This window comes from Rousettus aegyptiacus, unplaced genomic scaffold (genome assembly GCF_014176215.1).
Source record: "Rousettus aegyptiacus isolate mRouAeg1 unplaced genomic scaffold, mRouAeg1.p scaffold_m13_p_4, whole genome shotgun sequence".
NCBI classification, from domain to species: Eukaryota; Metazoa; Chordata; class Mammalia; order Chiroptera; family Pteropodidae; genus Rousettus; species Rousettus aegyptiacus.
Window position 1 is genome coordinate 50,984,800 of NW_023416307.1, and position 27,370 is coordinate 51,012,169.

The following is a 27,370-nucleotide window of genomic DNA, read 5'->3' on the forward strand; positions in this document are numbered from 1 at the left end:
AACAGAGCCAGAGGAACAAGTATGCAGGCAGAAGGACCAGGCCTGGTCCTGCTGGATGGGGAGGGGCTGCGTTTTGTTTTCGACTCCCAGGTTTAAGTGTACTGATAGAGCCTTCTGACCTTGAGTACTGAATCTAGTGATTTAATACTGGAAAAGTATTTGTTCGGTATTTACTACATTCAGTGTACATTTAGCACTCTGTCAGGCACTCTATGGGGCCATGGAAACCAAGAAACTGACAGAAACTGACAAGAAACTGACCTTGTCCTGGAGCTGGTGAAGGAGATTATTAAACATGCATACAGTAAAGCATAGACTTGAAATTGATGGGATAAAATATATAGTATGCTGATGAGAAATAGTGGAGAAAGCAAGATAAAAGAAACTAAAATGCCCAGTAGCTCAGGCTCCATGAAGATGGAAGCAGGGATCAGAGCATGGGGAATGGACTGCCCTATCTACTCTAAGATAGGACTTGGAAGGAGCAGGAGCACATTGATTATATTTGTTGGTCAGAAGCTTTCCAGAGGTCTCTGCTCTGGAAAGAAGTTATTATTGTCTATGAACGGAGTCTGAAATCTAAAGAGTATTGGGATTTAAGGTTCTGCAAAAAGATGTGTTTTGGTGGTGACTATTCTGGATCCGTTTTTCCTAGAAGACAGTGTGCCAGTCCATAGATTCAAGTCGTCTTTCATTTCAGATAATTTTTTAAAATTTTATCTTTACTATTTTCAGTTTTCCTCTTTAAGAATTCCTATTATGTATGTGCTTCAATTATCAATTTTTCTGTAATCCGTAAATTCTTTAGTTCATGGTCTTTCTCATTTCTGCCCACTATGACCTTTATGTTGTTTTCAACAATGTCTATTATCTCTTATGCTCCTTTCATTTTTGCTCTCTTTTTTGTGGTATATCTTTCCTAAGTCTACAGTTGCCTCTCAACATCTGTGAAGTCGATGATTAGAACTCTGGGTATAGCTGTAGCTGCCTACAAACACTTACGTCCTCATAATCTTGGTGGCTAATAGCAACAGAAGCAGAAAAATGGACAATACTTCACATCTGCCTTCTAAATATTGTAAGAGTGTATCTGATTGGCAGAACCTAATTTACATCCAGAATCCTTGCTGCAAGGGAATCTCAAAAATATAGTTTTAAGCTTTACATACTCTACAAACAGAAGGATGGAGGAATGGAGGTTGAGTGTGATAATAATACAGTATCCACCATAATCTTATATGTTACAAATATTTTTTACAAGTTTGTCATTTGTTCGACAGAAATTTTAAATAATTTCCTCCAAGGTTTTTGTCTTTGCTATATGCTTAGAAGACCTTCCTTACCCCATTATTCGTTTTTTTTTTTAATTGTTTAAATTTTTTCTTTGGAAAATACTGAACACAAATAATAGAAATAATTCTTAGTTCTACCATTCTTAAAAAAATAGAAGTGTTTCCACTTCCTCTGGCTCCTCCCATTTCTATACCTCTAGAAAGGTGACCTAGAGGGTCTAAGTTTGGCACATATCCTTTCAGACTTTACTATATACATGCATAAATATAGCACTAGGTATAAAATATTAAAAATAAAAATGGTATCACACTACACATGTTTTTTGCATTTTGTATTTATTGCTTACAGATTCAGCACAGTCATCTTTACAGGTCAGTAAACTTAGATTTATCTCATAATTTGTAATGACTTCATGATTCTTCATTATGGATATGGCATAATTTATTTAGCCACTCCTCTACTGATGGACATTTATGTTATTTCCAGTATACTTATTCACCTATATTTTATTCTGGTTATTTTAATTTTTATATTCTTTAGCATAACAGGAATCAATTTTGACAATTTGGCCTAATGATTCTAACTTTATTATGTCAAATGATTGAGATAATACATGTAAACAGTGTCTGGTATATAATAGCTATTATTATCACTATTGTGTTATGATGATGATGATGATGATATTGGTAGTGGTGGTGGTGATGGTGGCCTTCATTATCTTAAAGATATATATTTTTATATATAAAATTGTTCCTTAATTTAAAAAGTATATTTGTTTTCAAAAAGATATCTGCCTAGTTTCACATCTTGAAATCAAAAGTCATTATCTTCTTTTTTTTTAACCTAACAGTATGGTTATAAGTATTTTTTCATGTTATTAGGATTTATAAGGATTCTTTTCTTTGTCTTCTATTTCTTTTTTAATCTTTATCGTTTAATATTTTAAGTTTTTAATTACAGTTGACATTCAATATCATATCAGTTTCAGGTGTATAGCATAGTGTTCAAACATTTATATAGCTTACAAAGTGATCTCTTGATAACTCTAGTACCCTCCTGGCACCATACATACATAGTTATTACAATATTATTGATTATATTCCCTATGCTGTATTTTAAATTCCCATAACTATTTCGTAACTACCAGTTTGTACTGCTTAATCCCTTCACAGTTTTCACCCAGCCCCCCAACTCCTTCCCATCTGGTAATCATCAGTTTGTTCTCTGTATCTATGGGTTTATTTCTGTATTGTTTGTTCATTTATTTTGTTTTTTAGATCCCACATGTAAGTGAAATCATGTGTTTTTTGTTTTGTTTTGTTTTTTTGTCTTTCCCTGTCTGACTTATTTCACTTAGCCTAATACCCTCTAGGTCTGTTCATGTTGTCACAAATGGCAAGATGTCATTATTTTTTTTTTATGGCCGAGTAATATTTTACTGTATATGTGTACCACCTCTTCTTTATCTAATTGTCTGTCAATAGACACTTAAGTCGCTTCCATATCTTGGCTATTGTAAATAATGCTGTAATGTTTTGAATTTCTTTGGATAAATACTCAGAAGTAAGATTGATGGGTCATATGGTAGTTCTATTTTTAATTTTTTAAGGAACCTCCATACTGTTTTTTATAGTGGCTGTACCAATTTGTAATCCCACTAACAGTGCACTAGGGTTCCCTTTTCTCCACATCCTCACCAACACCTGTTTTTTGTTGATTTATTGATGATAGCCATTCTGACAGGCGTGAGGTGATATCTCATTGTTGTTTTAATTTGCATTTCTCTGATAATTAGTGACCTCGTGCATCTTTTTATATATCTATTGGCCATCTGTACGTGCTCTTTGGGAAACGTCTCTTTAGGTCTTCTGCCCATTTTTTAACTGGATTGTTTGCCTTTTTGGTGTTAAGTTGTATGAGTTCTTTATATATTTTGGATATTAACCCCTTATTGAATATATTATTAGCAAATATCTTCTCCCATTCAGTAGATTGTGCAAAATGATTTTAGTTTGTTGTAGTCCCATTTGTTTATTTTTTCTTTTGTTTCCCTTGCCCGAGACAACATATCAGAAAAAATATTACTAAGAGCAATATCAAAGAGTTTACTGTCTATGTTTTTTTCTAGGAGTTTTATGTTTTCAGATCTTACATTTAAGTCTTTAATCCATTTTGAGTTTATTCTTGTGTATAGTGTAAGAAGGTGGTCCAGTTTTATTTTTTCACATATATCTGTCCAGTTTTCTCCAACACCATTTATTGAATAGACTCTCTTTATCCCCATTGTATATTATTTACGAGGACTTTTTGTGATAGTTATTTAAAACTAGTTATTTCCTCCCACCTCCCTTCTGGGGCTACCAAAGGAATATGTGTGTCCATCCCTATCCCCTGTGCACCATGGTCAGCAAACACTTTCCTTTGTTCCCTTCCTGAAACTACACAGGATGCACTGGTATGAGGAGAGAGAGCATATGGCTCTTTTTAAAGTTTTTTTTTTTTTAATTATAAAAGAAATTTAATAAAGGCAATATAGTATTTGGGATTGGATCTTGGTACACACGCAAAAAGATATTAGTGAAAAAACTGGTGACATCTGAATAAATCTGTAAGTTATTAAATACTGAGATAGTCAATTAGCCAACATTAACATCTAGTTTTGATAAATATACTTTGGTTATACAAAACATCTGAGTAAAGAGTTTGTACAGGAATTGTCCATAGTATATTTGCAACTCTTCTGTAAATCTAAGATTATTTCAAAATAAAGTTAAATGAAAGAAAATCATAGTTGTAGAAAATGTGGGAGATACATAAAACTATTTAAAAAAAAAAAAGCACATAAAAACAAATGGAACATTTGCATTTTGGCATATCTGTTTCATCTGTAAAATACCCAGTTCAGCATCTGACATAATAGGAGTATACACTTAGTAACATCTAACTCCTTTCCATGTAAGGTCATATTCCTTGGAGAGTTGGATGAAATGTTATTGCATGGCAAAACTAAAGATTTAGAAAGCACTTGGCAATGAGTATTCCTATTGGGAATATTTTGGCTCCTGATGAGCTTCTCCTGGAAATAAGATCTTGGCTATTTTTCTCCTTTCCCCTGGCTTTCCTTCTTTAACCTTTCCCAACTTCCAACCTTCGCAGAGGGAAGAAAAACTAGTTAAGTTGGATGCTTTCCCTGGAGCAATTATTACCAGTCATGGCCTTATTACTTTGACTTTTGCACCTCTCTGGTGATGTTGCCCACATCTGTCCATGTGTTTGGATGACTAGCTTCTCATAGATCAGACCGGATGCTAGAGTTCTCAAAAATTGTCCACTTAAAAGGGAGACACATGCCATTATTATAGGAAGGACATGGATAGTACATAGTCCAAAATTAGAACAGAGGCAGATAATGAGAGGAACAGTGAGAGAGACAGAGAAAAGGCACTGAGAGTGACTCAGAGGGACAGACAATAGAGACAAGACAGACAGAGTAAAGGCACTGAGAGGGACCCTGAGTGTTCAGGGAATTCAATTTATGTCATTTTTTAGTTCCCATTTCTTTGATGTAGACAGTGAGGAAGGGGAAGAGTATATAGTATATAGGTAAGAATATGTAGAGTGAAAGGACTGCTGGCAGCTCCCAGTCTTTAATCCATAGGTTCCCCCATGGTTTTAGCCACAGGGAATGACTGTTCTGCCTGTTTCCCCTTCACAGGTGTGAGGAACGGGTTGTTAGCAATCCGGCAGAAATCTTCCTTTGTTCTGAAGGAGTCCTTCTGGCCTGGCTGCAGGGCTGATGAGCATACTGCAGTCTCTGATTGTGCCTTTATTAACATTTTAATTCTCTTGCCTCCTCCCTACATTAGTATGGGTGTCCTGCAAAAGCTTGGACCCTTTATCACAGAGCTAAACATATATAACTGTCCCCAAAGCCAGGGGTGCTGTAGGAATAGGGGCAATGCACCAGGAGCCAACATGAAGAGTGTCACCCCAGCTGCCCAGACGTGCTTTTACCACTTACCAAAAAGGATATTTTGATTTCTCATTGGGCTTTCCCCCTCTGATCCCACTGAGACACTCAAAAGACAGGCACTTACCCAGTTCATAGAAGCTGGCTTGGGAATTACTTGGAGAGAGTCAGTGTTGACTTACGGTTTGCAAAGCAGGATTCTCTCCCTAGTTCCCCAAACACACGACATAAAATTAGATGCAGTCACAGTCATCATTCAGTGTAGCAAAGCGGGAGTAAATCTTGGCAGTACCTTGGTGAGGGAGAAGCCAAAGGCTCCAGGCTTTACAATGAGCCATCAGCTTCACATACAGCCTAGGTATAATTCAGAGGGTTTGCAAACACAGAGGTATTGCTGTCAGCTATGGCCTTGTAGGCATCTAGACCTACTGCATAGAATCAGGAAAAGCAGACTTTACCTGTGCCTTCTGCCAAATCACTGCCGGCCGCCCCCCCCCCTGCACCCCCCCACCTGCACCCCCCCACACCCTATACACAAACAAAAGCTGGCTGGAATATTTCCTTGATTTTCTAGGGTCATTGGTATACTGTGCTCAATTGACTTAGCCTCTGCCTCGGTTTCCCTATACGAGGGCTCTTAATCATAGTCCATTCAAAGCTCATTCCATTCCACCTATTGTGTCCTGGTAGCTAACTGCAAAACGATCCTAGAGAGACATCTAGAAGTCTCTGTTACCAGAAACCCCAGAGTCACTTTTATTTTATTAGAAAAGATAATTTATATAGCATAAACCTTTATGGAATCATTTTACTTATATTCCGTTTCCTCTACATAACTAAAAATTATTTCTGGTAGTACTAAACTTTATTATTTTCCCCAATTCCTTGTAAGCAGTGAGTTCTAAGTCCAGCTCAGAGTTTCAGTTTTTCCCTTTTCTTTTTATTCTGCTAATCCAAGTACTTCATCTCTGGGGAAGAGTGTCACACATTTCTGCATTCTCCCTGTCTCACCCAGGAAAATTCACCTTTTCCTGACATATCGTCTGTCATGATTGCTGCCAGATTCGCTGATGTCTGCGTGCTCCTGCTCCCTAAATCAGTGGCATCTGTCAGAAAGCCTTGTGCTTCTGCATTTTGCTTTCTTCCTGCACTGCCCCCTCAAGGCAAACGTCACTCTTTTTCCTGTGAATGTGTGGGTTAGTCCGTGCCTGCCACGTTGTACTTCATTCCCTCCTCCTGTGTTTAAGGGCATCCTTTGGTGATGTTCCAAGCCTGGGAAACTCAGTTGTAAACAAGCAGATGCGGCTTCTGACTTCTCTCAAGAATTAGAGCACCTGCCCTGGTTTCACTCTAATTTTCCATAAAAATACAGTGTACTAAAATGTAAACTGATTAAACGCATTTTTTCTTAAGCAAGGTCAAGGAAAAACATTCACCCACGAAACAATTTCTATTTCAAAGAGCTAGATGTTTCAGGAAGGACTGGCCCTAGTGGCAGCATGCTCTTTCATGGACCATGGGTGGTTGAAGTCCTTTTGAGGGCAGGAGCCAAACTGGAGACCACCTGGAGGCAGGCAGCCGCTTCTCAGCCACCGTCACTGTTTCTAGGCAAGACCGTAGAGCCAGTTTGGCAGATTTTCCAATTTTTCAAGAAAAGCCATGAAACAGAATTTGATGTAAAACCTTTTGATTTTTAAATATTAGCAACTAATTCAAACACTGTGCAGACGGAATATATCTGCCAGCTATATGGCTTTGAACTCTCTCTTATGACTACATATTAAAATTTTCTGTATATAACTGATCAGCCGGAGGAGACGAGAATGAGGGTGAGATTGAGCCAAAGTGAAGTATAAAATAGGCTTTATTAGGGTCTGTGGGCGAGGTTCACTGGTCCCGAGGAAAGGGGCCAGAGAAGTCGCACATATCTGGGGTATAGGCGTGGTTTTTAAAGATTTTGGCCCAGGATGTCGGTGGGGTTTTAAGGCGGGGACTTTTCTATTTGGCTGATCTCGCTGCCCGGGAAGTCTCTGCTGTAACTTTGGTCGTGAGCCATCGGCCATCTTAGGTACTGAGCCACCTTCCCCCTGGCGTAATGGCGCCCATGAGCAACCAAACAATAACCTGTTCTTTTTTTCATTTATAACTTGTTCTATTGTTTGCTTTAAAGACCTTTGTTTGTAATTCTTGCTACATACTTATCAATAGTGTCCCCTTTGTTCTTTCTAATATGTCTTATCATCATCGTAAGTACACTTTGTTCCTTCTAATCTCTTAAATTCTGGGCAGATGGAAGAATAACACCTCCCAATGCTTGTCTTTCTGCATTGTTTCATTGAACTCTAAATTCAGTATATTGTGAAACAATTTCACATGTATCAGTTCCCAGGTCTTCCCTTAAGGCCAATAAAATACTATAAAACTAGTTTGGCTGTTCCCTATGTTACACCGTAAGGACCTCAGAGTATTTGTCTCCACCAAGCCCCTGTTAAACATTTTGTTCTTTGTGAATCTTGAGATTCACAAGACTGATGCTTGTCACCCTGTGGCAGTATTGATTCGCTGAAAGATCTTTTCCCACCTGCAATGCATGTGGGTCCCAATTTCTCCATGTCTTTAACCATACTTATTTTCCTTTTTAAAGATGTTATAGCCATCCTAGTAGATGTTAAGTAATTGATATCTCATTGTCTATCTCATTTTGATTTGTATTTCCCTGGTGGCTAATGATGCCAAGCATCTTTTCATGTTATTTTTGCCATTTGTCTATCTTCAGAGAATTGTCTACTTAAGTCCTTTGCCCATGTGTTAATTGGGTAGTTTGTTCGTGGTTTATATTTAACTTAGATTTTTGAAGGCCTCACTACTGTAGGTCGCAGTCAGTCAGTCTTGACTTTGAAAAGTTTAGTTACAACCTAGAGCGCCATTCATACTTAGATGACAGAGTCTGGTGTCCAGGGCTGTCCATTTTAAAATTTGGGGCCATGTGGAGAAAGAGACTCTTCAGCCGTAGAGTTGGTCCATCTGGTCCTATCATATCTTAAGACACATGAACCAAAAACTAAAATGAAAATGAAAAGGAGAGGATAAGTTTTTAAGTTAATCTAGTTTACTATTGTTCACTCGTCACTTTAACAAATATTTCTTGAGTACTTTATGTGCGAAAAGCACTAGTCGATGAGACAGATGTGGTTCATGTGGGAGGCAGAATAATGGTCCCTAAAGATGTCCCGGAAACTTTGAATATATTACCTTACAGGTCAAAGGAGACTTTGCAGGTGTGATTAAGTTAAGGCTCTTGAGATGGAGAGATTGTTTGGGGTTATCTGGTGAGCCCAATGTAACTACAAGGGCCCTTATGAGAGGGAGGCAGGAGGACCAGACTGAGAGAGATGTGAGGATGGAAGCAGAGTCAGACAGAGATTTAAAGGCTGTGCTGCCTTTGAAGATGGAGAAAGAGCCATTGAAGATGGAGGAAAAGCCAAAGAACGCATACATTTCTTTAGGATGGAAAAGGCAAGGAAATGGGTTCTCCCCTAGAGCCTCTGGAAGAAATGCAGTCCTGCCCACCCCTTGGCTTTAGGGCCTTTGACTCTAAGAAAATATATTTATATTGTTCTGGGTGCTAGGTTTGTAGTGATTTGTTACAGCAGCAATAGGAAACTAACATAGTTCTTATCCCTCAATAAAGGACACCATGGCATGATGGGCAGCAATCAGCAGACCTGGGTCTGACTCTGTGCTCAGTGCCCTGTAGCTGTGTGACTTGGAGCAAGTTACTTTATCATGGTGAGATTCATTTTCCATGTCTATAAAACAGGGATATCAATGTTCGCTTTACAAAGTTGTTGTGAGAATTAGAGATAATAGAATTAGATAAACTGTAGAAGAGCTGGGATGTAGTTAGCTCTTAGTAAGTGGAAGCGATTATTTTTGCCATCAGTATTTATTTTTCTTAAAACGCTTTCCTTTAATCTGACAAGAAGATGGGAAACCAGAGACACAGATCCTGTTTAGAATCAGAATGTTGGAAGAGGAAGAGATTACAAAATGCTCAGGTGGGAATAATTAGGGAGGTTCCATTGTGGGAGAAAGGCAGTGGCCCTGGCTGCTCCTCCTCTCTCCCTTCCCCTCTTTTAGTGGCACCGTCCTGCTCCTTAACCTCCAGGTATCACACTCAAGAATTCTCTTCTCCTATCTTCTTTACCCCCATTAAACCCTGCTTCTTTTTCTCTATCTAAACCCAAGTAGTAGCCAGTCCCCTGTTTTGCTTATTTGTCTCAACCATGATTTAGGTCACTTAGGTTACATTTGCTCATATTTGGTAATTTTTGCTTGCTTTATGCAGCATCTATACCCAGTCTAGGTTTTTCTCCAGTTCTTGGTCATAAATTGAAATGAGTATGTCTTCTTTGCTCACAGTGGACAAGCTCCAGCAGCCATGTCCATACTGTGTTTTTCATCAACCCTGCCCGGATGCCTTACCGGACAGCCCTGACTCAGAACTGGTAGGAACTATAACCATCAATCACTCTCTCAGAAGAGTAATTAACAGCCATATTCCACCAGAGGATGGGGAGGGGAAGAAAGAAGAGCCTAACAGAGATGCAGAAAGATCTCCCAAAGACTTTGTGATTCCCTGTTCTAGCCCCTTCCTGCAGTTTTACTGTATTGCCATCTTTGGGTTTCATGAGATAGCCCTATAGTTATTCTTACACATAAAGTAATGTAAATACATAGACTATACATATGCATGAAATTTCATATAATCTACATGCATATGTATTTAGGACATACACACACATAGATGCCCAAGATAGAGCCACTCCCGCCCAGTATGCAGTGTCAGTAAACTGAAATTTAGATGACCTTCTTCCCCTTATTAATGCTCCACTTGACCAAAAATATAGTGTAGTTGACACTTGAGCAATGCAGGGCTAAGGGTCACCAGCTCCTGAACAGTTGAAAATTTGTGTATAATTATAGTTAGCCCTCTACATATGTAGATTGCCAACTGCAGATCGAAAACACACATCAATTTTTTTTATTTAAAAAAATTCACATATACGTGGCCCACGCAGTTTAAATTGGTGTTGTTCAAGGGTCAACTGTGTATCCAGTCAGCTGATTCCCAAAGGCCAAGCCAACTTTGGGCTTTATACTTATTTTCTTGTTCCTTTTTACCCCAAACAAGGTTGACTATTTCCTATATTTTTGCCTTTTGTTTTTTATCCTTTAGCCCATAAAAGCTTCCTACCATCTTCCCAGAATTAGCCCTAGAGGGAAGCCATTTGATATGAGTGCTGCTGTGTACCCGCATCTCGTTTTATTGTTCAGACAGAGGCCCGAAAATCTTGGTGACCAATGTCCTCCATCATCCAACATCTTCACCCAGGAGAAAGTCTGTGGAAAACCACATAATGTGGTTATTACTAACGTCAATCACTGACAGGAGTGTCATATCCTTTCTTAAAATGCACCCAAAGAAAAGATGCGTCCAGGATGTCCACAGCCCTGGCCAATAGATACAATTTTTCTGTGTGCAGAAAAAAACAAAAATGATGCCTTAAGAGGCCTCTTTTTCCTGTCTTTTTCTTCCCTTCCCTTCCCTTCCTGTTCTTCTTCCCCTCCCCCTTCTCTCTCCTTCCCTTCCTCCCTCCCTCCTCTCTCTCTCTCTCTTTCCCTCCCTCCCTCCCTCCCTCCCTCCCTCCCTCCCTCCCTCCCTCCCTCCCTCCCTCCCTTTCTTTCTTTCTTTCTTTCTTTCTTTCTTTCTTTCTTTCTTTCTTTCTTTCTTTCTTTCTCATTCTTTCTTTTCCTTCTTCTCTCTTTCTTCTGTTCTCACAGGCCCAAACTGGCTTGGAAAAAGGCATTTTTGACTGAAGATTCCCTCAATAGACATAAAGGTATAGACATAATGTTCCAAATGACCTGTGGGTTTTATTGCCCCCACTAGACTAATTCATCAAACCATGCAGGTCCTACCAGACATTTGTGCAGCCAATAGCCCCATAAGAAAGGTTCAAAGAATGAGCAGAGACTGGTATATACTGAATGTCTGCTCTGTGCCAGGCGTCTGGCTTCTCACAGTCAACCAATGAAAAGTGTAGTGTCTTTCCCATTTGCCAGATGAAGAGCTGAGGTTCAGAGAGGTTAAGTACCTGTCCAGCATATCACAGGTAAAAAGTGGTGCATTCCATCTCAGTCTATAGCCTGTAATTTTTACTACACCAATCATAACTTTCAGTTGAGAAGGATCTTATTCCCAGAGGGGAAGAAAAGTGTTTTTTTTTTTTTCTCACTAGGCCTGGGACAGAGCTCAAACTCTAATCTGGGACAGATCTGAACAGTCATCCAAAGGCCTTCCTGTGCTTCTGTTGCTACAGATTCAGGGTTCTGCATTCAGAGCTGATCCATAACCACCTTCTGAAGTTCTCAGTGAGAACATGAAGGGCAGTTAGACGGAGAGGGCCTTGGACCGGAGGGTGACCCAGTGTTGGATGCCATTTCTGCTTCTGATTCCTGTGCCCTTGTTTTCAAGTCCATAACATGGGAATGACCTATCTATTCCACCTCGCAAAGGACAAAGAGGAGGGAAGGCACTGCCAAGGGGGAATCTGCCACTGGTGAGCCAGCACACTGCAGGGATCCGAGGTCCCCTCTCACTCTTAGCAACATCCCTGTGATGGCAGACAAAATGCGACAGGTTGGAAAACGCATGCAGGTGCCTCCTCCTGGTGTCAATGCTCCTCACTTAGTCTTATGTAGCACAAGAGCTGCCCTTTCCTGGGGCAGGGGAGGGAACTGGCAAGACCAGCCAAACTGCCCACGCCTTATCTAGGTCATCTGGAAGTTTAATAAGCAAAGCTTCATCCAACACTGTTTCTCTGAGCACAGAACGAAAGGACAGGGATGAGATTAAGCAGCAGGACAAAATTAATTGCTCCCCCGCCCCGTGGCCTCCCATAGCACACTGCTATTACAGCTCTTATGATACTATCTTATCTTGATTTTCATGCCTGTCCTCCTCCCCCAACTTGTAGTCAGGGATCTTTTCATCTTCCACAAGGAAAACACGAGTACATTTCTCTTGTTAGCTAAAGATAAACATTACAGAGAAGGCTGAGGTTCTCTCTGACCCTCTTTTTGTCCCAGCACCCCCAAACTCACTCCTCACCGAAGGGGTAACCTCTGTTAGCAGGACGAATGTAGGTATTTTTTCTATGTATCTCACTGAATGGATGTCATATACATATTTAGCTTACACAAATTTAATTTTAGCCAAAACAGAACAAAACAAAACTCTGAGTGTGAAATAGCAGTATCATAGTACCGGTTTATATACTGAGTTAATAACCTAGAGAAGTGTAGGATGAATGACATAATCTCTCAGCTAAAAGCAGGTCCCTCAGCTGTCTGGTGTTTCTCAGAATGTGACCATATCATCACCCTTGAGGATGATTTAAAATATTTTCAAGGGTAATTCTGACAGTACCAGATTTTTGTCTTAAATATTAAATTTTGAACCCAAACCCTGTAGGAGTTGTACAGTATACACCCACTCAGGCCCTATGACCCACCATAATGCCCAGGACAAGACCTAAAATATAGGGATAAAGTTAACTCATACATTGGGACCCACAAAGCTAACCCCAAGTCAACCTGCACTTAATGGAAACGCTGTTAAGGAAGCCTAACACCAATTACTATCCTCCAACTCAGCTCTAGCTGGCTTACCTTATTCTAGAAAATAAGACCCGAAACCCTTACAGGGAAATGCCCAACCTCCTAGCCAAGCATTCCCTGTTTCTGAGGTGCCACTTCTAACGTTCTGTAAAACTCACTCTTACCCACAGTCCCTTGGGAAGAGTGAGTACTTCACTGCTTGTGAAGCACTGTACGCCCCCTTTCCGTGGATTGTTTTTCCTTGAATAAAGGACAACGATCTCGTTACTAAATTGTTTCGTTTTGTCTTTTGACCATAGGAATGCTCTGTAATGTTTCAGGACAGAGAAAAGGAAGAAAGGAAGGCTCTTGGAGAGGGGTCATCTTACAAAGGAAGAAAATATAGGTTATTCTGAGTAATGCGATTGAAACCTGAAGGAAACGAGTCCAAGGCTCACTCTGCCTGTGCTTCTCAGCTAATAGACTGACACAGGAGTTAGGATGTTTAGAATAAGTGTTTATTGTCAGAACACCGGTGATCTGAGAAGGCAGCAGGTTAACACCTTCAAAAACTGCCTTGTCTTCTCAATCAGGCTTAGGGGATTTAAGGGAAAATCTGGGCATTATTTTAGGGGCTGCATGACAGTTCCAAGGGGTCTGTTGTGATTCACAGAGCCATTTCTCTGGCAATGTAGTCCTCTGGTGGTGCCAACAACCCAGGAACAAAGATGGGAGTAGTCTGGAAAGAATGCTAGACCAGAAGGATTGTGATCAGTAAGCATAAGGGCATTAATCAGAAGTTTCAGGGCAACTTTCTCTGGCAGTGGATGTTCCAAGCTCTGGGTCAAGCCACTGTGGACAATCTATTGTTAAACTATAGGGCAAGGAAAAGTGAGGCCTCTACTACGGGGGTCCCAACCAGGCCCTTCTTCAGTATTTCTGACTTTGCTGAGAATATATTCAGAGGGAACCACCCCTCTACTTATGTGTAATGTGAGCCTTGAACAGTGGTCATTGGGGCTACGCTTCAGAGTAGAAATTGTGGGCTTTCTGTTCTGAATGCCACGTCATGCTAACAGGGCCTCCATCAGCAGGAAATACCAATGGGCTGTCCCTGTTCACGTGAATGCCGTGATTCCAAAATCTGACTTGAGCCAGATATACTTTTGTTGTCATAGCTGCACTTTAAAGGGAACAGTTCTGGCTATATTTTTTCTCAAGACTAGAGGAATTTCGGGACTAACTCTCCTCACTACATTCTTGGGAGTCTCATCTCCCGGCAGGTACTTGAAGTTTTCATGGTCCTAGTTGGTGATCATTATCAATTTTTTTCTACCCACCAGCCATTCCTTAACCCAGAGTTCTACTTTACTGCCAAATCTATTGACTTTTGAATGTTCTGGGCGATGACTCTTGTAGTGGTGAATACCTTGCCAAATAGGAGAGGAAAAGTGAACAGCTGAGTCCTGCAATGTTGAATGAAGGTTGTCCTGGAGCTGCACAATCAGCTCAGAATTGCCAGGTAATCCCCCTTCTTATCTAGCTGGAGAGAAACTGCTGCATTTAAAGAACATTAAGCTTCTGCCCAGCTGTTTCCTGGGTGGGGCAGGGCAGACCTGAGACCATACTGCTAAGCACCCATTGTGTGAGCCTTTTAGCCCCAGCAGAGGCATCAAAGCCAGATCTGTTCATCCCTGCTAGAAGGATGGAAAGTGGGGATTAGAAAGACCATTAGAAATCATCTAATTCAGCCGCGTCATTTTAGATTTTTGTTTCCGGTTCTTTCCATTTATAAATGAGAAATTTGAGGCTTCAAAAGGGGAAGTATCTGGTTCAAGATCACACATTTGCATTAGTGGCAGAGGGGAAATGAGAACTTAGATCTCCTGACTTCCTATTTCAGTTTTGCTCCTTGACACCGTGCTTTGGAAATGCTGGGCGAAATAAAATTAAACCGTGTTCTTTATCACCAGACTTCGAGCCTTTAATACACTAACTTGTATTGTGTCTTTCTAAAAAAAGGAACACGGTTTTCAGACTTTCCCAATCTTTTTTGACCAGATTACTTTTTAATATAGTGTACACTCTCCTGAAAAGAATTAGAGGATGTCTCATAACAGTTTAGGAAACACTGCCCTACGCCACGCTACTATTGTGAAGCGCTACGCAAAAATATACCTAACATAATCCCTAAAATACATGTTATGCAACGCTGATGCAGAGACACAGGATACTTAGCCAGTGGCAAATATCATTGGTTATTCTAAAGATCAGTAATAAATTCTGCATCTCAAAATGCAGAAGTATGTGTGGCGAGGAGGGGGAATGTGGGTAGGATAAGTTAATGTTCAGCTTTTCTCTGACATGCAGAATCATCTCAGCATATCTGGGGTTTAGAGATGCTCAGCCTTTATTAACATGCATTGATTGTGCTTCCATAATGTGTCCTAGATCCTTGCCCTCAAGGAGATCACAGTCCAGTATGGGATCCAGTATATTAAGGAGAACCGAGATCGATGCAATGACAGAGATATGTGTTACAAGGCAAAGGTAAAGGTACTGACTGAGGAGGGAGAGAATGAAAAGAGGCCTGGAGAGGGGGAGCAGAGGTGGTGGTTAGAACAACTTCTCAGAGAGGCCCTTTGATTTGGTGTTAATGGCCCAGTAGATGGCTGAATAGGGCGAGGCAGAGAGAACATCATATACAAAGACAGAGAAGGGAAAAACAACGTGGCATAGGTGATTGAGTATCATTAGAGGGAAGGGGGAGAGTCATAGGGTTAACTGGCAGCAATCTGAGTGTGAAGAGCCTTCTGCACCAGGCTTCATCTGTGAGGTCTAACTAAAGGAGTTAGCCCAGTCTCTCTTCATAAATACCTACCATTCTGTGACTATGCAGAGAGTCAGCTACCACCTCAGGTCAAACTGAGATTCCAAATTGCCATGTCAACAGAGGGCATTTTGAGAGTGTGGGGAAGTGAGTTTCATAATAGCCTCTTCTACCACATACAAATAAAAAATGGAACTCAAATGCCCATCTGCAGCCAAGAAAACCTATGCTTTTCAAGATAGAAGAATTTTGACAGATCTATGCTCATAATTCTTTTTATAATTAAGATAACAGACTCTAAGAAGTGATATGGCCAAAGACATTGGCAGCAACCAGGATGGGGCTCTGTGTCTCCTACACCTAGGACCAAGGATTTTGTTTGTTCGTTTGTTTGTTTTTAACTTTTGATTAAGTTATACAAGCCAGGAGCTTATCATCAGGCTCGTATGCCCATTCATTCATCAATATGCATTTATTTACACTCTCCTGTCAACTTGGTTTTAAGGCCTGAGGATTCACAAATGCCAAAAACTTGGTATTTGTCCTGGAAGAGCCCAAGTAAAAGAGTGGGGTTATTAGACTGAGGAGTGCTCTGGGGTCTGGAGAGCATGCTGGGTAAAATAGGATGGTCATTGTATAGCTTCAGGTGATTATCTGAATAATGTCTCAGTGTCATCTAAGAACTTTTCCAAGAGAGGTCTGAAATCTAGATTTTTGAGTGAAATATTCTGATTTTTAAAACACCGTAAGGGCCAAACAAAACATATTTGCAAGTAAGTTTTGCCCTGTCCAGCAAGTGGTAAATCCTGCCACATCCAGCATGGCTCTGGAGAATGTATCTGAGTGGGAACGGTGGGAGATTAAGAAAAGAAAGAAGACAGAAAGCTGGGATCAGGAGGTCCACTGTCCACCGATGGCGGAACAATGGTGTAGTTTCATTTTTGCAAGCTGTTTTTATACAAGAGCATACAATTGTTGGCTAAAGTATGATTATCCCCACCCAACCCACACACCCTGCTATAATCGTTTGCAGTTCAGTCTGCTCCTGGCTATGAGCTACTCCCTGCCTTGAGGCAACACCACATTGTTCCCCAGAACAGTTTTGATCAGTTTGTATTTTCCCATTCTTAGGAGTGTTCCTTGAGGTGAGGCAACCCTTGGTTGACCTCACAGATTGCAAGAACCCTTGGTTGACCTCACAGATTGCAAGGACCTTGTCAGCTTTGAATCTGCTCTCCACGAAATTCGACCTACTGCTGCCATTTTGTGATTTCTTTTCTAGGCAATTTTTCTTACAATATTACTCAAGGATCTCCCAGGGGACTTGTTAAAAATACAAAATTCTTTGCTACATCCCACGATATTGAGAATCAGTAGGCCTGGGTTAGGACCCTTTAATCTTCACCTATCACAAACACTTCCAATGCAGGTGTTCCAATGTAGTCCACAGACCACACTTGGAGAAACCCTAGTCTAGCTGCAGAGTTTCCCACTGAGAAGCTTTCATATTAGTTGCTCATATTTACATAGTTCAAGTCAATGAGTTCTTTTTGCAATTCTAGGCGGCATACAATAATATATTAGTTTCAGTCGTACAGCATGGTGATTAGAGATCTATATAACTCATGAAGTGGTCACCCCACTAAATCAAGTATTCCTCTTTCCCATTACATATTTTGTACAACATTGTTGACGATTATCCTTATGCTACACTTTATATCTCCATGACTATTTTGTATCTATCCATTTGTACTTCTTAATCCCTTTGGCCTTTTTCACTGTCCCCCTTCAATCCCCCACAACCCTCCTCATGGTCTAGTAGCCCTCAAAATATTCTCTGTATCCATGAGTTTGTTTCCATTTTTGTTGTTGTTATTTTGTTCTTTAGATTCCACATGTACATGAAATCATGTGATATTTGTCTTTCTCAATCTGACTTTATCTAGTTTGATCAGGGCACTATCTTTTTCCATCTACTTCTTTTTAGTCTGTGTGTGTCTTTAATCTGAAGTGAGTCTCTCCTTGTAGGCAGCATAGTAGGGGTCTTGTTTTCTTATCCATTCAGCTTCCCCATCTTTTGGTTGGAGCACTTAATCCTTTTCCATTGATAAATATGTAGTTATTATCATTCTTTATTCATGTTTTTGATATATGTTTTTTCTTCTTAAACATTTCCCTGTAATATTGGCTTGGTGTCGATGAATTCCTTTAGCATTTTTTTTTTTCTTTTTTTGGTCTGGGAAGCTCTTTATCTGTCCATCAACTCTAAATGATAGTTTTGCTGAATAAAGTATTCTTGGTTGTAGATCCTGTGTTTTCAACACTTTGAATATTTCATGCCAAGCCCTTCCGCCCTGTAAAGTTTCTTTTGTGAAATAGGCTGCCAGTCTTATGGGAGCTTCCTTGTAAGTAACTAACTGCTTTTCTCTTGCTGCTTTTAAGATTCTCTCTTTGTATTTAACCTTTGGCATTTTAATTATGATGTGCCTTGGTGCAGGCCTTTTTGGGTTGATCTTTTTTGGGGACTCTCTGAGCTTCCTGGGGTTGTGTGTCTCATTTCTTCACCAGATTTGGATATTTTTCATCATTATTTCTTCAAATATATATTCAGCTTCTTGTTCTCCCTCTTCAGCCATCCCTATGACATGGATGTTGTTACCTTTAATTTTGTCCCATAGGCTCCTTAAATTATTATATTCTTGGTTATTTTTTTCTTGCCATTCTGATTGGGCATCCTTGGATTCCCCATTCTCTATATCGGTAGCTTGATCCTCTCCTTTATCCACTCTGTTGATTCCCTCTAATACACTCTTCATCCCAAATAATGTATTCTCTATTTCTGACTGGTTCACTTTCATAATTTCCATTTTTATTTTTTTATCTCTTTGTTAAAGTTCTCACTGAGTTCATCTATACTTTCTTTAATTTTATTAAGCATCTTTATAACCAGTGTTTTGAACTCTGCATCTGTTAGATTGCTTGACTCCATTTTTCCTTGATCTCTATTCTGTTCTTTCATATGATATCTGCTTCTTTGTCTTCTAATTTTGACTGCCTTTCCATATCTTTTCTATGTACTAATCAAAGCTCCTAAGTCTCCTTGTCTTATTAGCGTAGCTTTATGTAGTAGGTGTCCAGTAGCCCAGACCTGAGAGGGGTTCAGCTGCAACCCAAGTTTAGCCCCAGCTTGTTCCCCTCTGGGGCCACCTGTTAAGATTCAGCAATCAATCCACAGATGCTGTGCTTATAGTTGCCTCAAGAAACCACACCAGAAACTGAGGCCAGCAACCTTTAGTTTGAGTCTTGGCACTGCTCAGCAAGGAGCATTTGATTCACCGAGGATACACCTGGATGTGCCTTGGGTGGGGCCGTGAGTTGGGGAAGGCAGGGTTTCAGGGAATTCTCTGGGTGGAGTGACCTTTGTTATCTAGTTTGATGACCTCATGGCTTTGGCGGCTCTGTGTCCCTGCACTAGGAGTCAGGAGGGCTCAATAGAGGAACAATGGAGCCAGCACTTCCATCTGGGAGAGAGCCTCACCTCTGGCTCTCGCTCCAACAACTCAGTGTCCCCCTGTAAGTCCCTGGTATCCCCTGAGCAGACAACTGGGTGCTCAGAGAAAGCAGGTCTGTCACTACAAAATCTATTTGCAGACATGGGCCCTTTAAGAGGCATCTGCAGCTGCCGGCTGGGGCAGTCTCTGTCCCATTCAGCCTCTGGGGACTGGGCAGCACTCCTGACTTCGCCCCCTCCTACCTCCAAGCATTGCAGGGTGATTTCTTGTTTCTCACCCTAGTTGTAGGGCTTCTGTTTCTCTAGGCTGCCGGCAACTCTGCTTGGTGTTTGCTCTGTGTTTCCATTTCAACTTTGATGTGGTCACAAGAGGGAATGAACGAAGCTTCTATCATCTATGCCATTTTGTCCGGGTCACCTCATCCTCTCTCCTAATCTTGGGCCCCAGATAGAAGATTTATGCAGCTGATTCAAAGGTACCGTAGTTCAATTAGAAAACACTGTTTTGGAAGCCAAGCCTCACATTCAGTTCATCTCAATGATGATAAGCAGCCCACGCAAACCCAAGAAAGGAACAGCAAAGACAAACACAGGAAAAGGGCAAAGATGCATAGATAGTTTGTGGGAAGTTGGAGACAGAGAAAGCTGGAGTGGGGAATAGAGGGAAACTCAAAAGTTTGAGGTTACCTGCTGCATCACAGCCAGTGGGGGTGTGGGCTTCAGAGAAACCACTCACTATTATACACTGATTGTATTTCCTGTTCCTAGCTCTTCAATTGCTAATATAGTTAGATACTTGCTCTACTAGGAGATGGCCCAGGAGTCTATCAGAGAAGAAATGATTTTCTGGGTTATAGCATCAAGATCTTTTCTGGATACTCAGCAGGAAACAGGCCTTCTTCTTCATAGGGCATAGGCTTCAAGAAGAAGAGTATAGGTCATTCAGAAAGCAAAACTACAAGTACTGCCTTGACCTGTCCCCTGCTTACGACATCAGCCCCATCTCCACACCTACACTGTTCCAAGAATCCTTGACTTTGGGAATTTCACACTCACAATGCTATTTCTCATCTCTAAACCTTTGCTCCTGCTGCCCTTTCCCATTGCCTGGGATGTAGTCTATCTCTTTTCAATTCTCCTTTCTTAATGCTTACTCATCATCTAAGATTTATTTAGGGTTCATCTCCTACAGGATGCCTCCTGATTCCCAGGCTGGTCAAGTTCCACTATCTTTGCTTCTATGATGCTCATTTCATATGTTTATCACTCCTTTACCACATCCAACTATATAAGCTGTTTAGAGATCCATCTTTGTCTTTGAACTGTGTGCTCTTGAGTTAGGGCTACTTATTATTTAATTCAGTTTTTCTATAGTTTGTTCTAGTGCTTGATACATAGTAGGGGCTCAATAAGCACTTATTGAATAAATGAGGTTTAACTACTAGAGAGCTATGCAACCTTGGCAAATAACTTAATCAAAGTGTCTAAGATTACTTTATCTGCATAGTAGGTAATGATACCTCCTCCCTGAGGCTATTATGAGAACTAAATGAAATAATGTATATAAAAACATTTAGCATAGCACCTCGCTAGTAGGAAGTGACTGAAAAATTTTTTAAGATCCAAAATAGTATTCATAAAGTTATCTGTTTCAGCCTTCTGCCTTCATCATCATCAAAAAGCATTAAGCCAGTGTCCTCATTTGGCAGGATCTAAATATCATTTTAGATTAAAGGAAGAAGACAGTAATCCTGTGCATCTTGGGTTTCAATTCCAAGAACAACCCTCTCAAGGACAAGGTCTCCGGAGTGCATGCTGCCTGGGCCACACATAAGTAGGTGAGCGGAGACTGCATATGAAATCAATGAAAAAATTCTCCTTTTACCCAGACTCTCATGAAACAGTAAACAGTCCAGATTTTCACCGTTCTCTAAATTAGGAAGGTAAAATGAACCAGAATCAATGGTCCCTGACTGGTTATGTTTCAGAGATAGGATGTTACTTCTAGACTCTCACCTATCAATCCTTTCCACTTTCCACCTTTAAGATAATATCCGCTTGCCTTTGTAATTGGGAGTGGAAGAAGAGTGAATAGTCATAGCAGAGAGAAGTTAGGGTGGATAAACTGGCTGTTTTGCCACTGTAACGACTCAAGTAAAATAAAGTCAACATATAATATTAGCATCTTTTTCACCTTAAATCTGCTGTTGAAATAAGAGTGGAAGCTATAGTATGTCTTAACATATAGTGCATTTTAACATCTAGCCTACCCAAGTCTCATTTAGTACTGAAAGTTTGCCTTTTTTTAAGGCAAATCAAAGGGAACTGCCCAAACCTAGGACATAGAAGGCCTATCCTCAGAGGTAAGTCTCTGGACAACTTAATTCAATCCAGTTCAACACAGATTTACTGCCTACTTTGGGCCAGGCACTGTGTGAAGAGCTGGGGAGACAGTTATCAATAAGGCACAGTACCTGCCCTGAAGGAGCTCCCAGGTTGAGCCCCCTCGCCCTGCAATGATATCCAGGTCTATGAGTGGGTGTGCGGAGTGGGGATGACACATATGACCTCTCCCCTCCTATGCCCACAGGAGATGCTGCTAAGTGACTGCACTCACTACAGCCCTGATGCAGTCTCAGAATTGTTCTCGGCGTAGCACACCTGATTGACCACCTGGCCCAGAGCTGAAATTATCCCTGCAGGGTATGGGCTTTGCAAACGGACAATTCTAAATTCAAACCACAGCTCCAGACATACAAATTGTATTGTCTTAGGAAAATCTCTTACCACTTCTTGAGCTTCAGTTTCCTCATCTGTAAAATGGGACCATCCTCACAACACTACAAGACTGGTACTATTACCATCCCCATTTTACAGATGGGAAAAAAGAGGCACAGATAGGGCAAGTAACACACCCAAGATCACAAAGTAGAAAGAGGGAGATCCAAAATTCAAAGCTAGGAAGTTTATTTTTGGAGCACATTCTGGTAGCTTATAAGCTACTCCATCTCTTTGGCTGATCATATGCTCAGATGAGATATTTAATAGAGAGTTCATTAAGAGGCATATTCCATTGGTTAAGACTTTAGCTCTGTCTAGAGACAGTTTACTTTTTCTTAAAATTAGAAAGGCTGTGGTAGAAAGACCTGCTGGATTTGTGAATATAAAGATTCATATCATATTTAAACTATTTGACAAAGAGTCTGACTCTGGAAAGCAACTCATCTGAAAACAGAAATATGAGAGTCAGAGATCGCTTAACTATTTCGTCCAAGCCCCTCTAATTAAAAAAAAAAAAAAAAAAAGTACCATGAGTTAATATCATTAAAGTCATTATCCTTTACCAAGATGATTTCACAGTGATGGAGGCATAGGTTTAAAAGTAAAAAAGAAAAGAAAGCAAATCTTAATTTAGGACTGAGTCAAAATAAGTAGGCTAATATTTTGTAGACCTCTTAGAACAGTGCCTGGTACCTAGTAAATTCTAGTTTTGTCAATGTTTCATTAATAGATAAAATATTGACACATGGGCATGGGAGGAGACCATGCTTAGGTATCATTTGAGCTTCTTTTCATACCCTTAGGCCTTAGAAAAATCATTTCATTTCTGAACCTCAGTTTTCTTGCCTGTGAAATAAAAATTATATAATAACTAACTCAAGAGAGTTGTAAGTAGCAGATGAGACCACTGAGATATTAATGATGAAAATGTGTCATTTGTAAACTATAAAGCACTGTACAAATGTCATTACTATTATTCCTTATTCCGAATTCCTATAAGCGAAAGGATTTCCTGAGGCAGAGAATCCAATTTCTGGTGCTGGTAGCATTATCTGCAGGATTATCTGACCTTCTCTCCAGCCCCATTCCTTGCACAGCCCTTCCCCTAGCTGCTAGCCCAGCCAAGTAGGGAGTAGAGGAGAGCTGTGTCCCTGGCACCCAGATTTGGAACACAGAGTGCCCTCTCTCCCTTTCTTACAAAATCAAGGGTGTACAGAGTTATTGGAAGTGAATAATCAGTGCATCTAGTGCACCAGGTTGGCAACATTCAGGATTAGATAGACTTCTGTGAACTGCCCTGAGAATCCGATGGCCCAAGGTAACCTCAGTTGTGTGGGCCCTGGCACTGTGAGTTTTAAATGACTGGCTTTGTAAATACAGTTCGGAATCCACAGCCTATTCCAGAAGTGGGGACTGCTTGTACAGAATCAAATCGAACTGCTTGAAATATGGTGGGTCGTTGAGAGAAGAATACAAAGCCATGGCATTACTATAAACTGTGGGATATTACCCTACAGGGAATTAAAAAAAAATTTTTTTTTATTTTTATTTTACTGTTAGGAAGAGAGCCACAGTTACCTATTGATTTGTCTCTAGGATTAAATCGAAGGGGAAAACCAAAGTGACTCATCACAGATATGTGAAAGATAAGATTCCATGGATGCTGTGTGCAGGAATTAGCTTCCACCAAGGGCGAAAAGTATTATAAAGCCACCAAAGAAAGATACAAGTGAAAGATAATAAGGAGAAAGTTTTTATGTAGCACATAGGTTCGAGAGCAAAGCAGAAGCCTGGGAGCTGATGTAAATATTGCTTTTAATCTAGTTTCTAGTATGCCATCAGTAGTAGAAATCATATGAATTCCATCTAGAAATATTTAGATCAGGTTTCTTCACCTGAAATAATGTGAGAAGGTAACTAATATTAGATGTTATTTCATTTTCATTCTCTATAACTCCAGCAGATAGGTATTTATAACCCACCTTTATAGATTAGAGAACTGATTCGTAGGGATGATTTGTAATTTGCCCAAGATCATGAAATTATAAAATGGAGGAGCTAGGATTGTTTGACTTTAGTTCACGGTTCTTTGACCATATCTTATCATCACCACTATGTAACTCTATGAAAGAGCCACACTACTGAACTTACAAAAGGTATACAGGAAGAGAATCAGTCCGGAAGGAAAAATATTTGGTTCTCATACATTTGGTAGGAAAGTTCAGCTTGCCTCAGGATGGTACCTTTAGCTGTCTGACAACTGATGGATATTTCATCTGGTTGATGCTTGTCTTTCTGGTTCACTTATATATGTTATAATATATATATTTCTTTCTATGTATTATTGTAGAAAAAGGAAACCCGTGGAGCTTACTTTCCAGTGGAGCTATAGGAGACCAATTGTAAGTGCACTATACTGCTGTACTAGAAGCATGGTGGGGAGCATTGAAAGGTCAGTGCTTTGGTTAGCATAAACATTTAATCCTAAGGCAAATTCATACCCATATGCAGATAAAGCATCCTAAGGGAATTCATTTTCACTATGTTTGGAGATTTTCATATTTTGAAACCTGTTTCGGCAGCAGGTTTATACAGTAGAGACTGCCATCCTGAAATGATCCTGATATCCCAAAGACATAGGATATTCCAGCTAAAGTCCCCAAACGTGTTCCCAGTGTCATAGAAGATCTCGCAAAGCTGAGAACCACAAATAGGCTTTATTATTCTGAGCAGGGCCATCCTTAGAAGGATTTGAGCCTGAGCCTGTACATTTTTCAAGGGGCTTCTCTTCCCCCAGCCCAATATTTTTATATATGTGAAATGGTTTAAATGATGAAGTACAGTCTAACACAAACACCAGAAACTAGTAGATATAAGCATGAGAAAAATTGTACACTTGTTCATTCATTTGTTCACTCATTCATTCAATGTCTAGCATCCAACAGGGTCTGTGCTTCAGTGGGAATCCCAGATGAACACACCTCTCACTTCCCAAGAACACACATTCTAGTGGGGCAACCAAGGAATGAACACACACAGCTTCAGGAGAGTGTACTAAATCCCCACAGGAGTTGTTAGAACAGGTGGACTTAACTTTTCTGAGAGTAGAGAGGGACAGTGATGCTCAAATTTGGTTTTGGAGAAGGGGGAGGAAGGTAATGAAAGCAAGAGCAGATTAAGTATAATGTCTTGTAGTTGTGAAAGAAACTGGTGGTTCCAGATGACGGAGACAAGTCATATGTGGCCGTAAAGCAGAGTAAAGGCATGGGAGCTGAGGCTGCAGTGAAGAGGGACAGATAGTGAAGACTTACACAGTTTTGAAGAGCTTGGACTGTGATGGACAGACGAAAAGGAAAAAAAAAAAAAACAAGAAACTTGAAATTGAGAAGTGCCGCAATCATATTTGCATTTTAGTACATTACTGAGAAAGCTGTGAAAAGGGTTGTCAAGGGCAAGGACAAAGGTGGAGGCTACTTAGAAGCTGATAGCAGTGATATGAAAGAATTTTCATTACCAAAATTTAGATAATACAGAAGCTATTCCAGGAACAATACATTATCCTACTAATGGATATTTAGGTTGTTTCTAATTTTCTTTTTATAAACCATGAACTAGCTTGTATAGGTATTCAATATATTGCTTATGTAAAAGAATTACTTCTTAAAATGGTCTTTAAAAAACTAGATGACCATCTTCTTAGCATGGCTAAATAGATTTTTCTGGGAGTTAAGGGACATATAAGATGGTAAGGTAACTCTTTAAGATTACTTCAGTGCCTTTATCTAGGACTTCTAGCCTTTAGAACTATTAATAATAAATGTTTGTTGTTTAAGCCACCAGTCTATGATATTTTTGTTATAGCAGCCCAAAAGGACTAAGACAGCTCTCATGAATATACTTGGGAAGGGGCGAACATGATGGAAATGTGATATGTTTTTCCCGCGAAGGCCTGGTCCTGAAGAAGAAACTGGTGACAAAGGGAAGAAATCAGGCTGAGTAGGAAAGGCTTTCAGAGCAATGCAGCACATGAAGCTGATGGCCCAGGTGGCATCTGGGAGGTGCTGTCTCATCAAATGACCACCATCATTGTTAATGTTGGTCCTTGAAGGTCATTTGCATATGAGACATGTGCCTTCCATTTTCCCCTTTCTATGGTAATTCTCTCACGAGCGGTCTGTGAATTCTTGAACAACTGGTACCCTTCTAGGTCTTGACTCATATTTGTTTGGGGTCACACCTTCCTTAGGCTCTGTGCCAACCCCATCTCTGACAGATGGTATTAATCCTTTGCCTAAAGTCCTGCAGGGATCAAGGATTCCCAGTATCTTCCTTGTAGGCTCATCTCAGGGTCTCTCATACTCTCATCATCAGGAGACACCCTTATGTCTCCCACCTAGGGCTGAGCTTGGCTTTTTTATTCAGATTTTAAAGACAAGGATGAGGGCGGGAGGTCATTTATGATATTACAGTTATGACATCACAAGAGGATGGAACTCGAGACCAGCATAGAAACTTTGGGGCACTGTACTAGAGCAGAGCTGCCTGCAGAGCTTCATATTTAGTGGGCTGCTATGTGCAGATTTAGTAATATCAAGTTTCATTAACTAGTCACATAATAAAAACATTCTCTTAATTGAGAGAACAAAAGATTCCTAAGAAGTGTCTTAAAACCATAGTGGTGGATCCATTGTTTACTTCTCTTTTCCTCTCTTCTTAGTCTATATAAGTGATATAAAAACATGACACAGGCATAGAGAGGTAGATAGGCTGGAACCTCCTTGACCTGTACCCAAGAAGCACTTAGATATACAATCTCTTCCTTGTCATAGATACTTAAACAAATGCCTTCTTTCTTGGCCCTCACTGCTAAAGGAACATAGCTGTAGAGACTGTAATATCCATCTGATGCAGATCTCCTGTCAAATCTGGCCTTAAAGCCAGTCTATGCCAACTCTAGCAATACTTCTGGGAAGGAGATTCCACAGGGGCTGAGGAAAACAGTATCAAATGACTAACAGCCTATACTTAAAGAAAATAACATTTTTTCCAACTCACAGGAGAGAGAAATGGGAAAGGACATAGCATGCTCAAAGCAGATTCAGCCAAATAGATTTTGATCCACTGTACTCTATTCTTAAGTTTGGATCACGGACAAGTTACTCTAATACCCACCCTTGTATCCCTTTTTCTCTCTCCTTGATGGAGAAGAGCTTAGTCCACTTGACTATGTTTCAGTTGTATGTTTTTCAGGTCTCCCAATAGACAGGGAGATTTAGGACAGCAGAGATCACACTGTTTTAGCTCAGCCACTAACTCGTTGTTG

At 40.3% G+C, this 27,370-nt stretch overlaps 1 protein-coding gene across 1 annotated transcript in view; it reads left to right on the forward strand.

Moving 5' to 3' along the window:
- Positions 1–14,343, forward strand: part of LMLN (leishmanolysin like peptidase) — a 63,328-nt gene extending 48,985 nt beyond the window's left edge. Inside the window, exon 17 of the mRNA XM_016135204.2 lies at positions 14,269–14,343. Coding sequence (XP_015990690.2) covers positions 14,269–14,279 — 11 coding nt within the window. The 3' untranslated portion in view covers positions 14,280–14,343. The remainder of the gene's footprint in view (positions 1–14,268) is intronic.
- Positions 14,344–27,370: the final 13,027 nt, after the last annotated feature.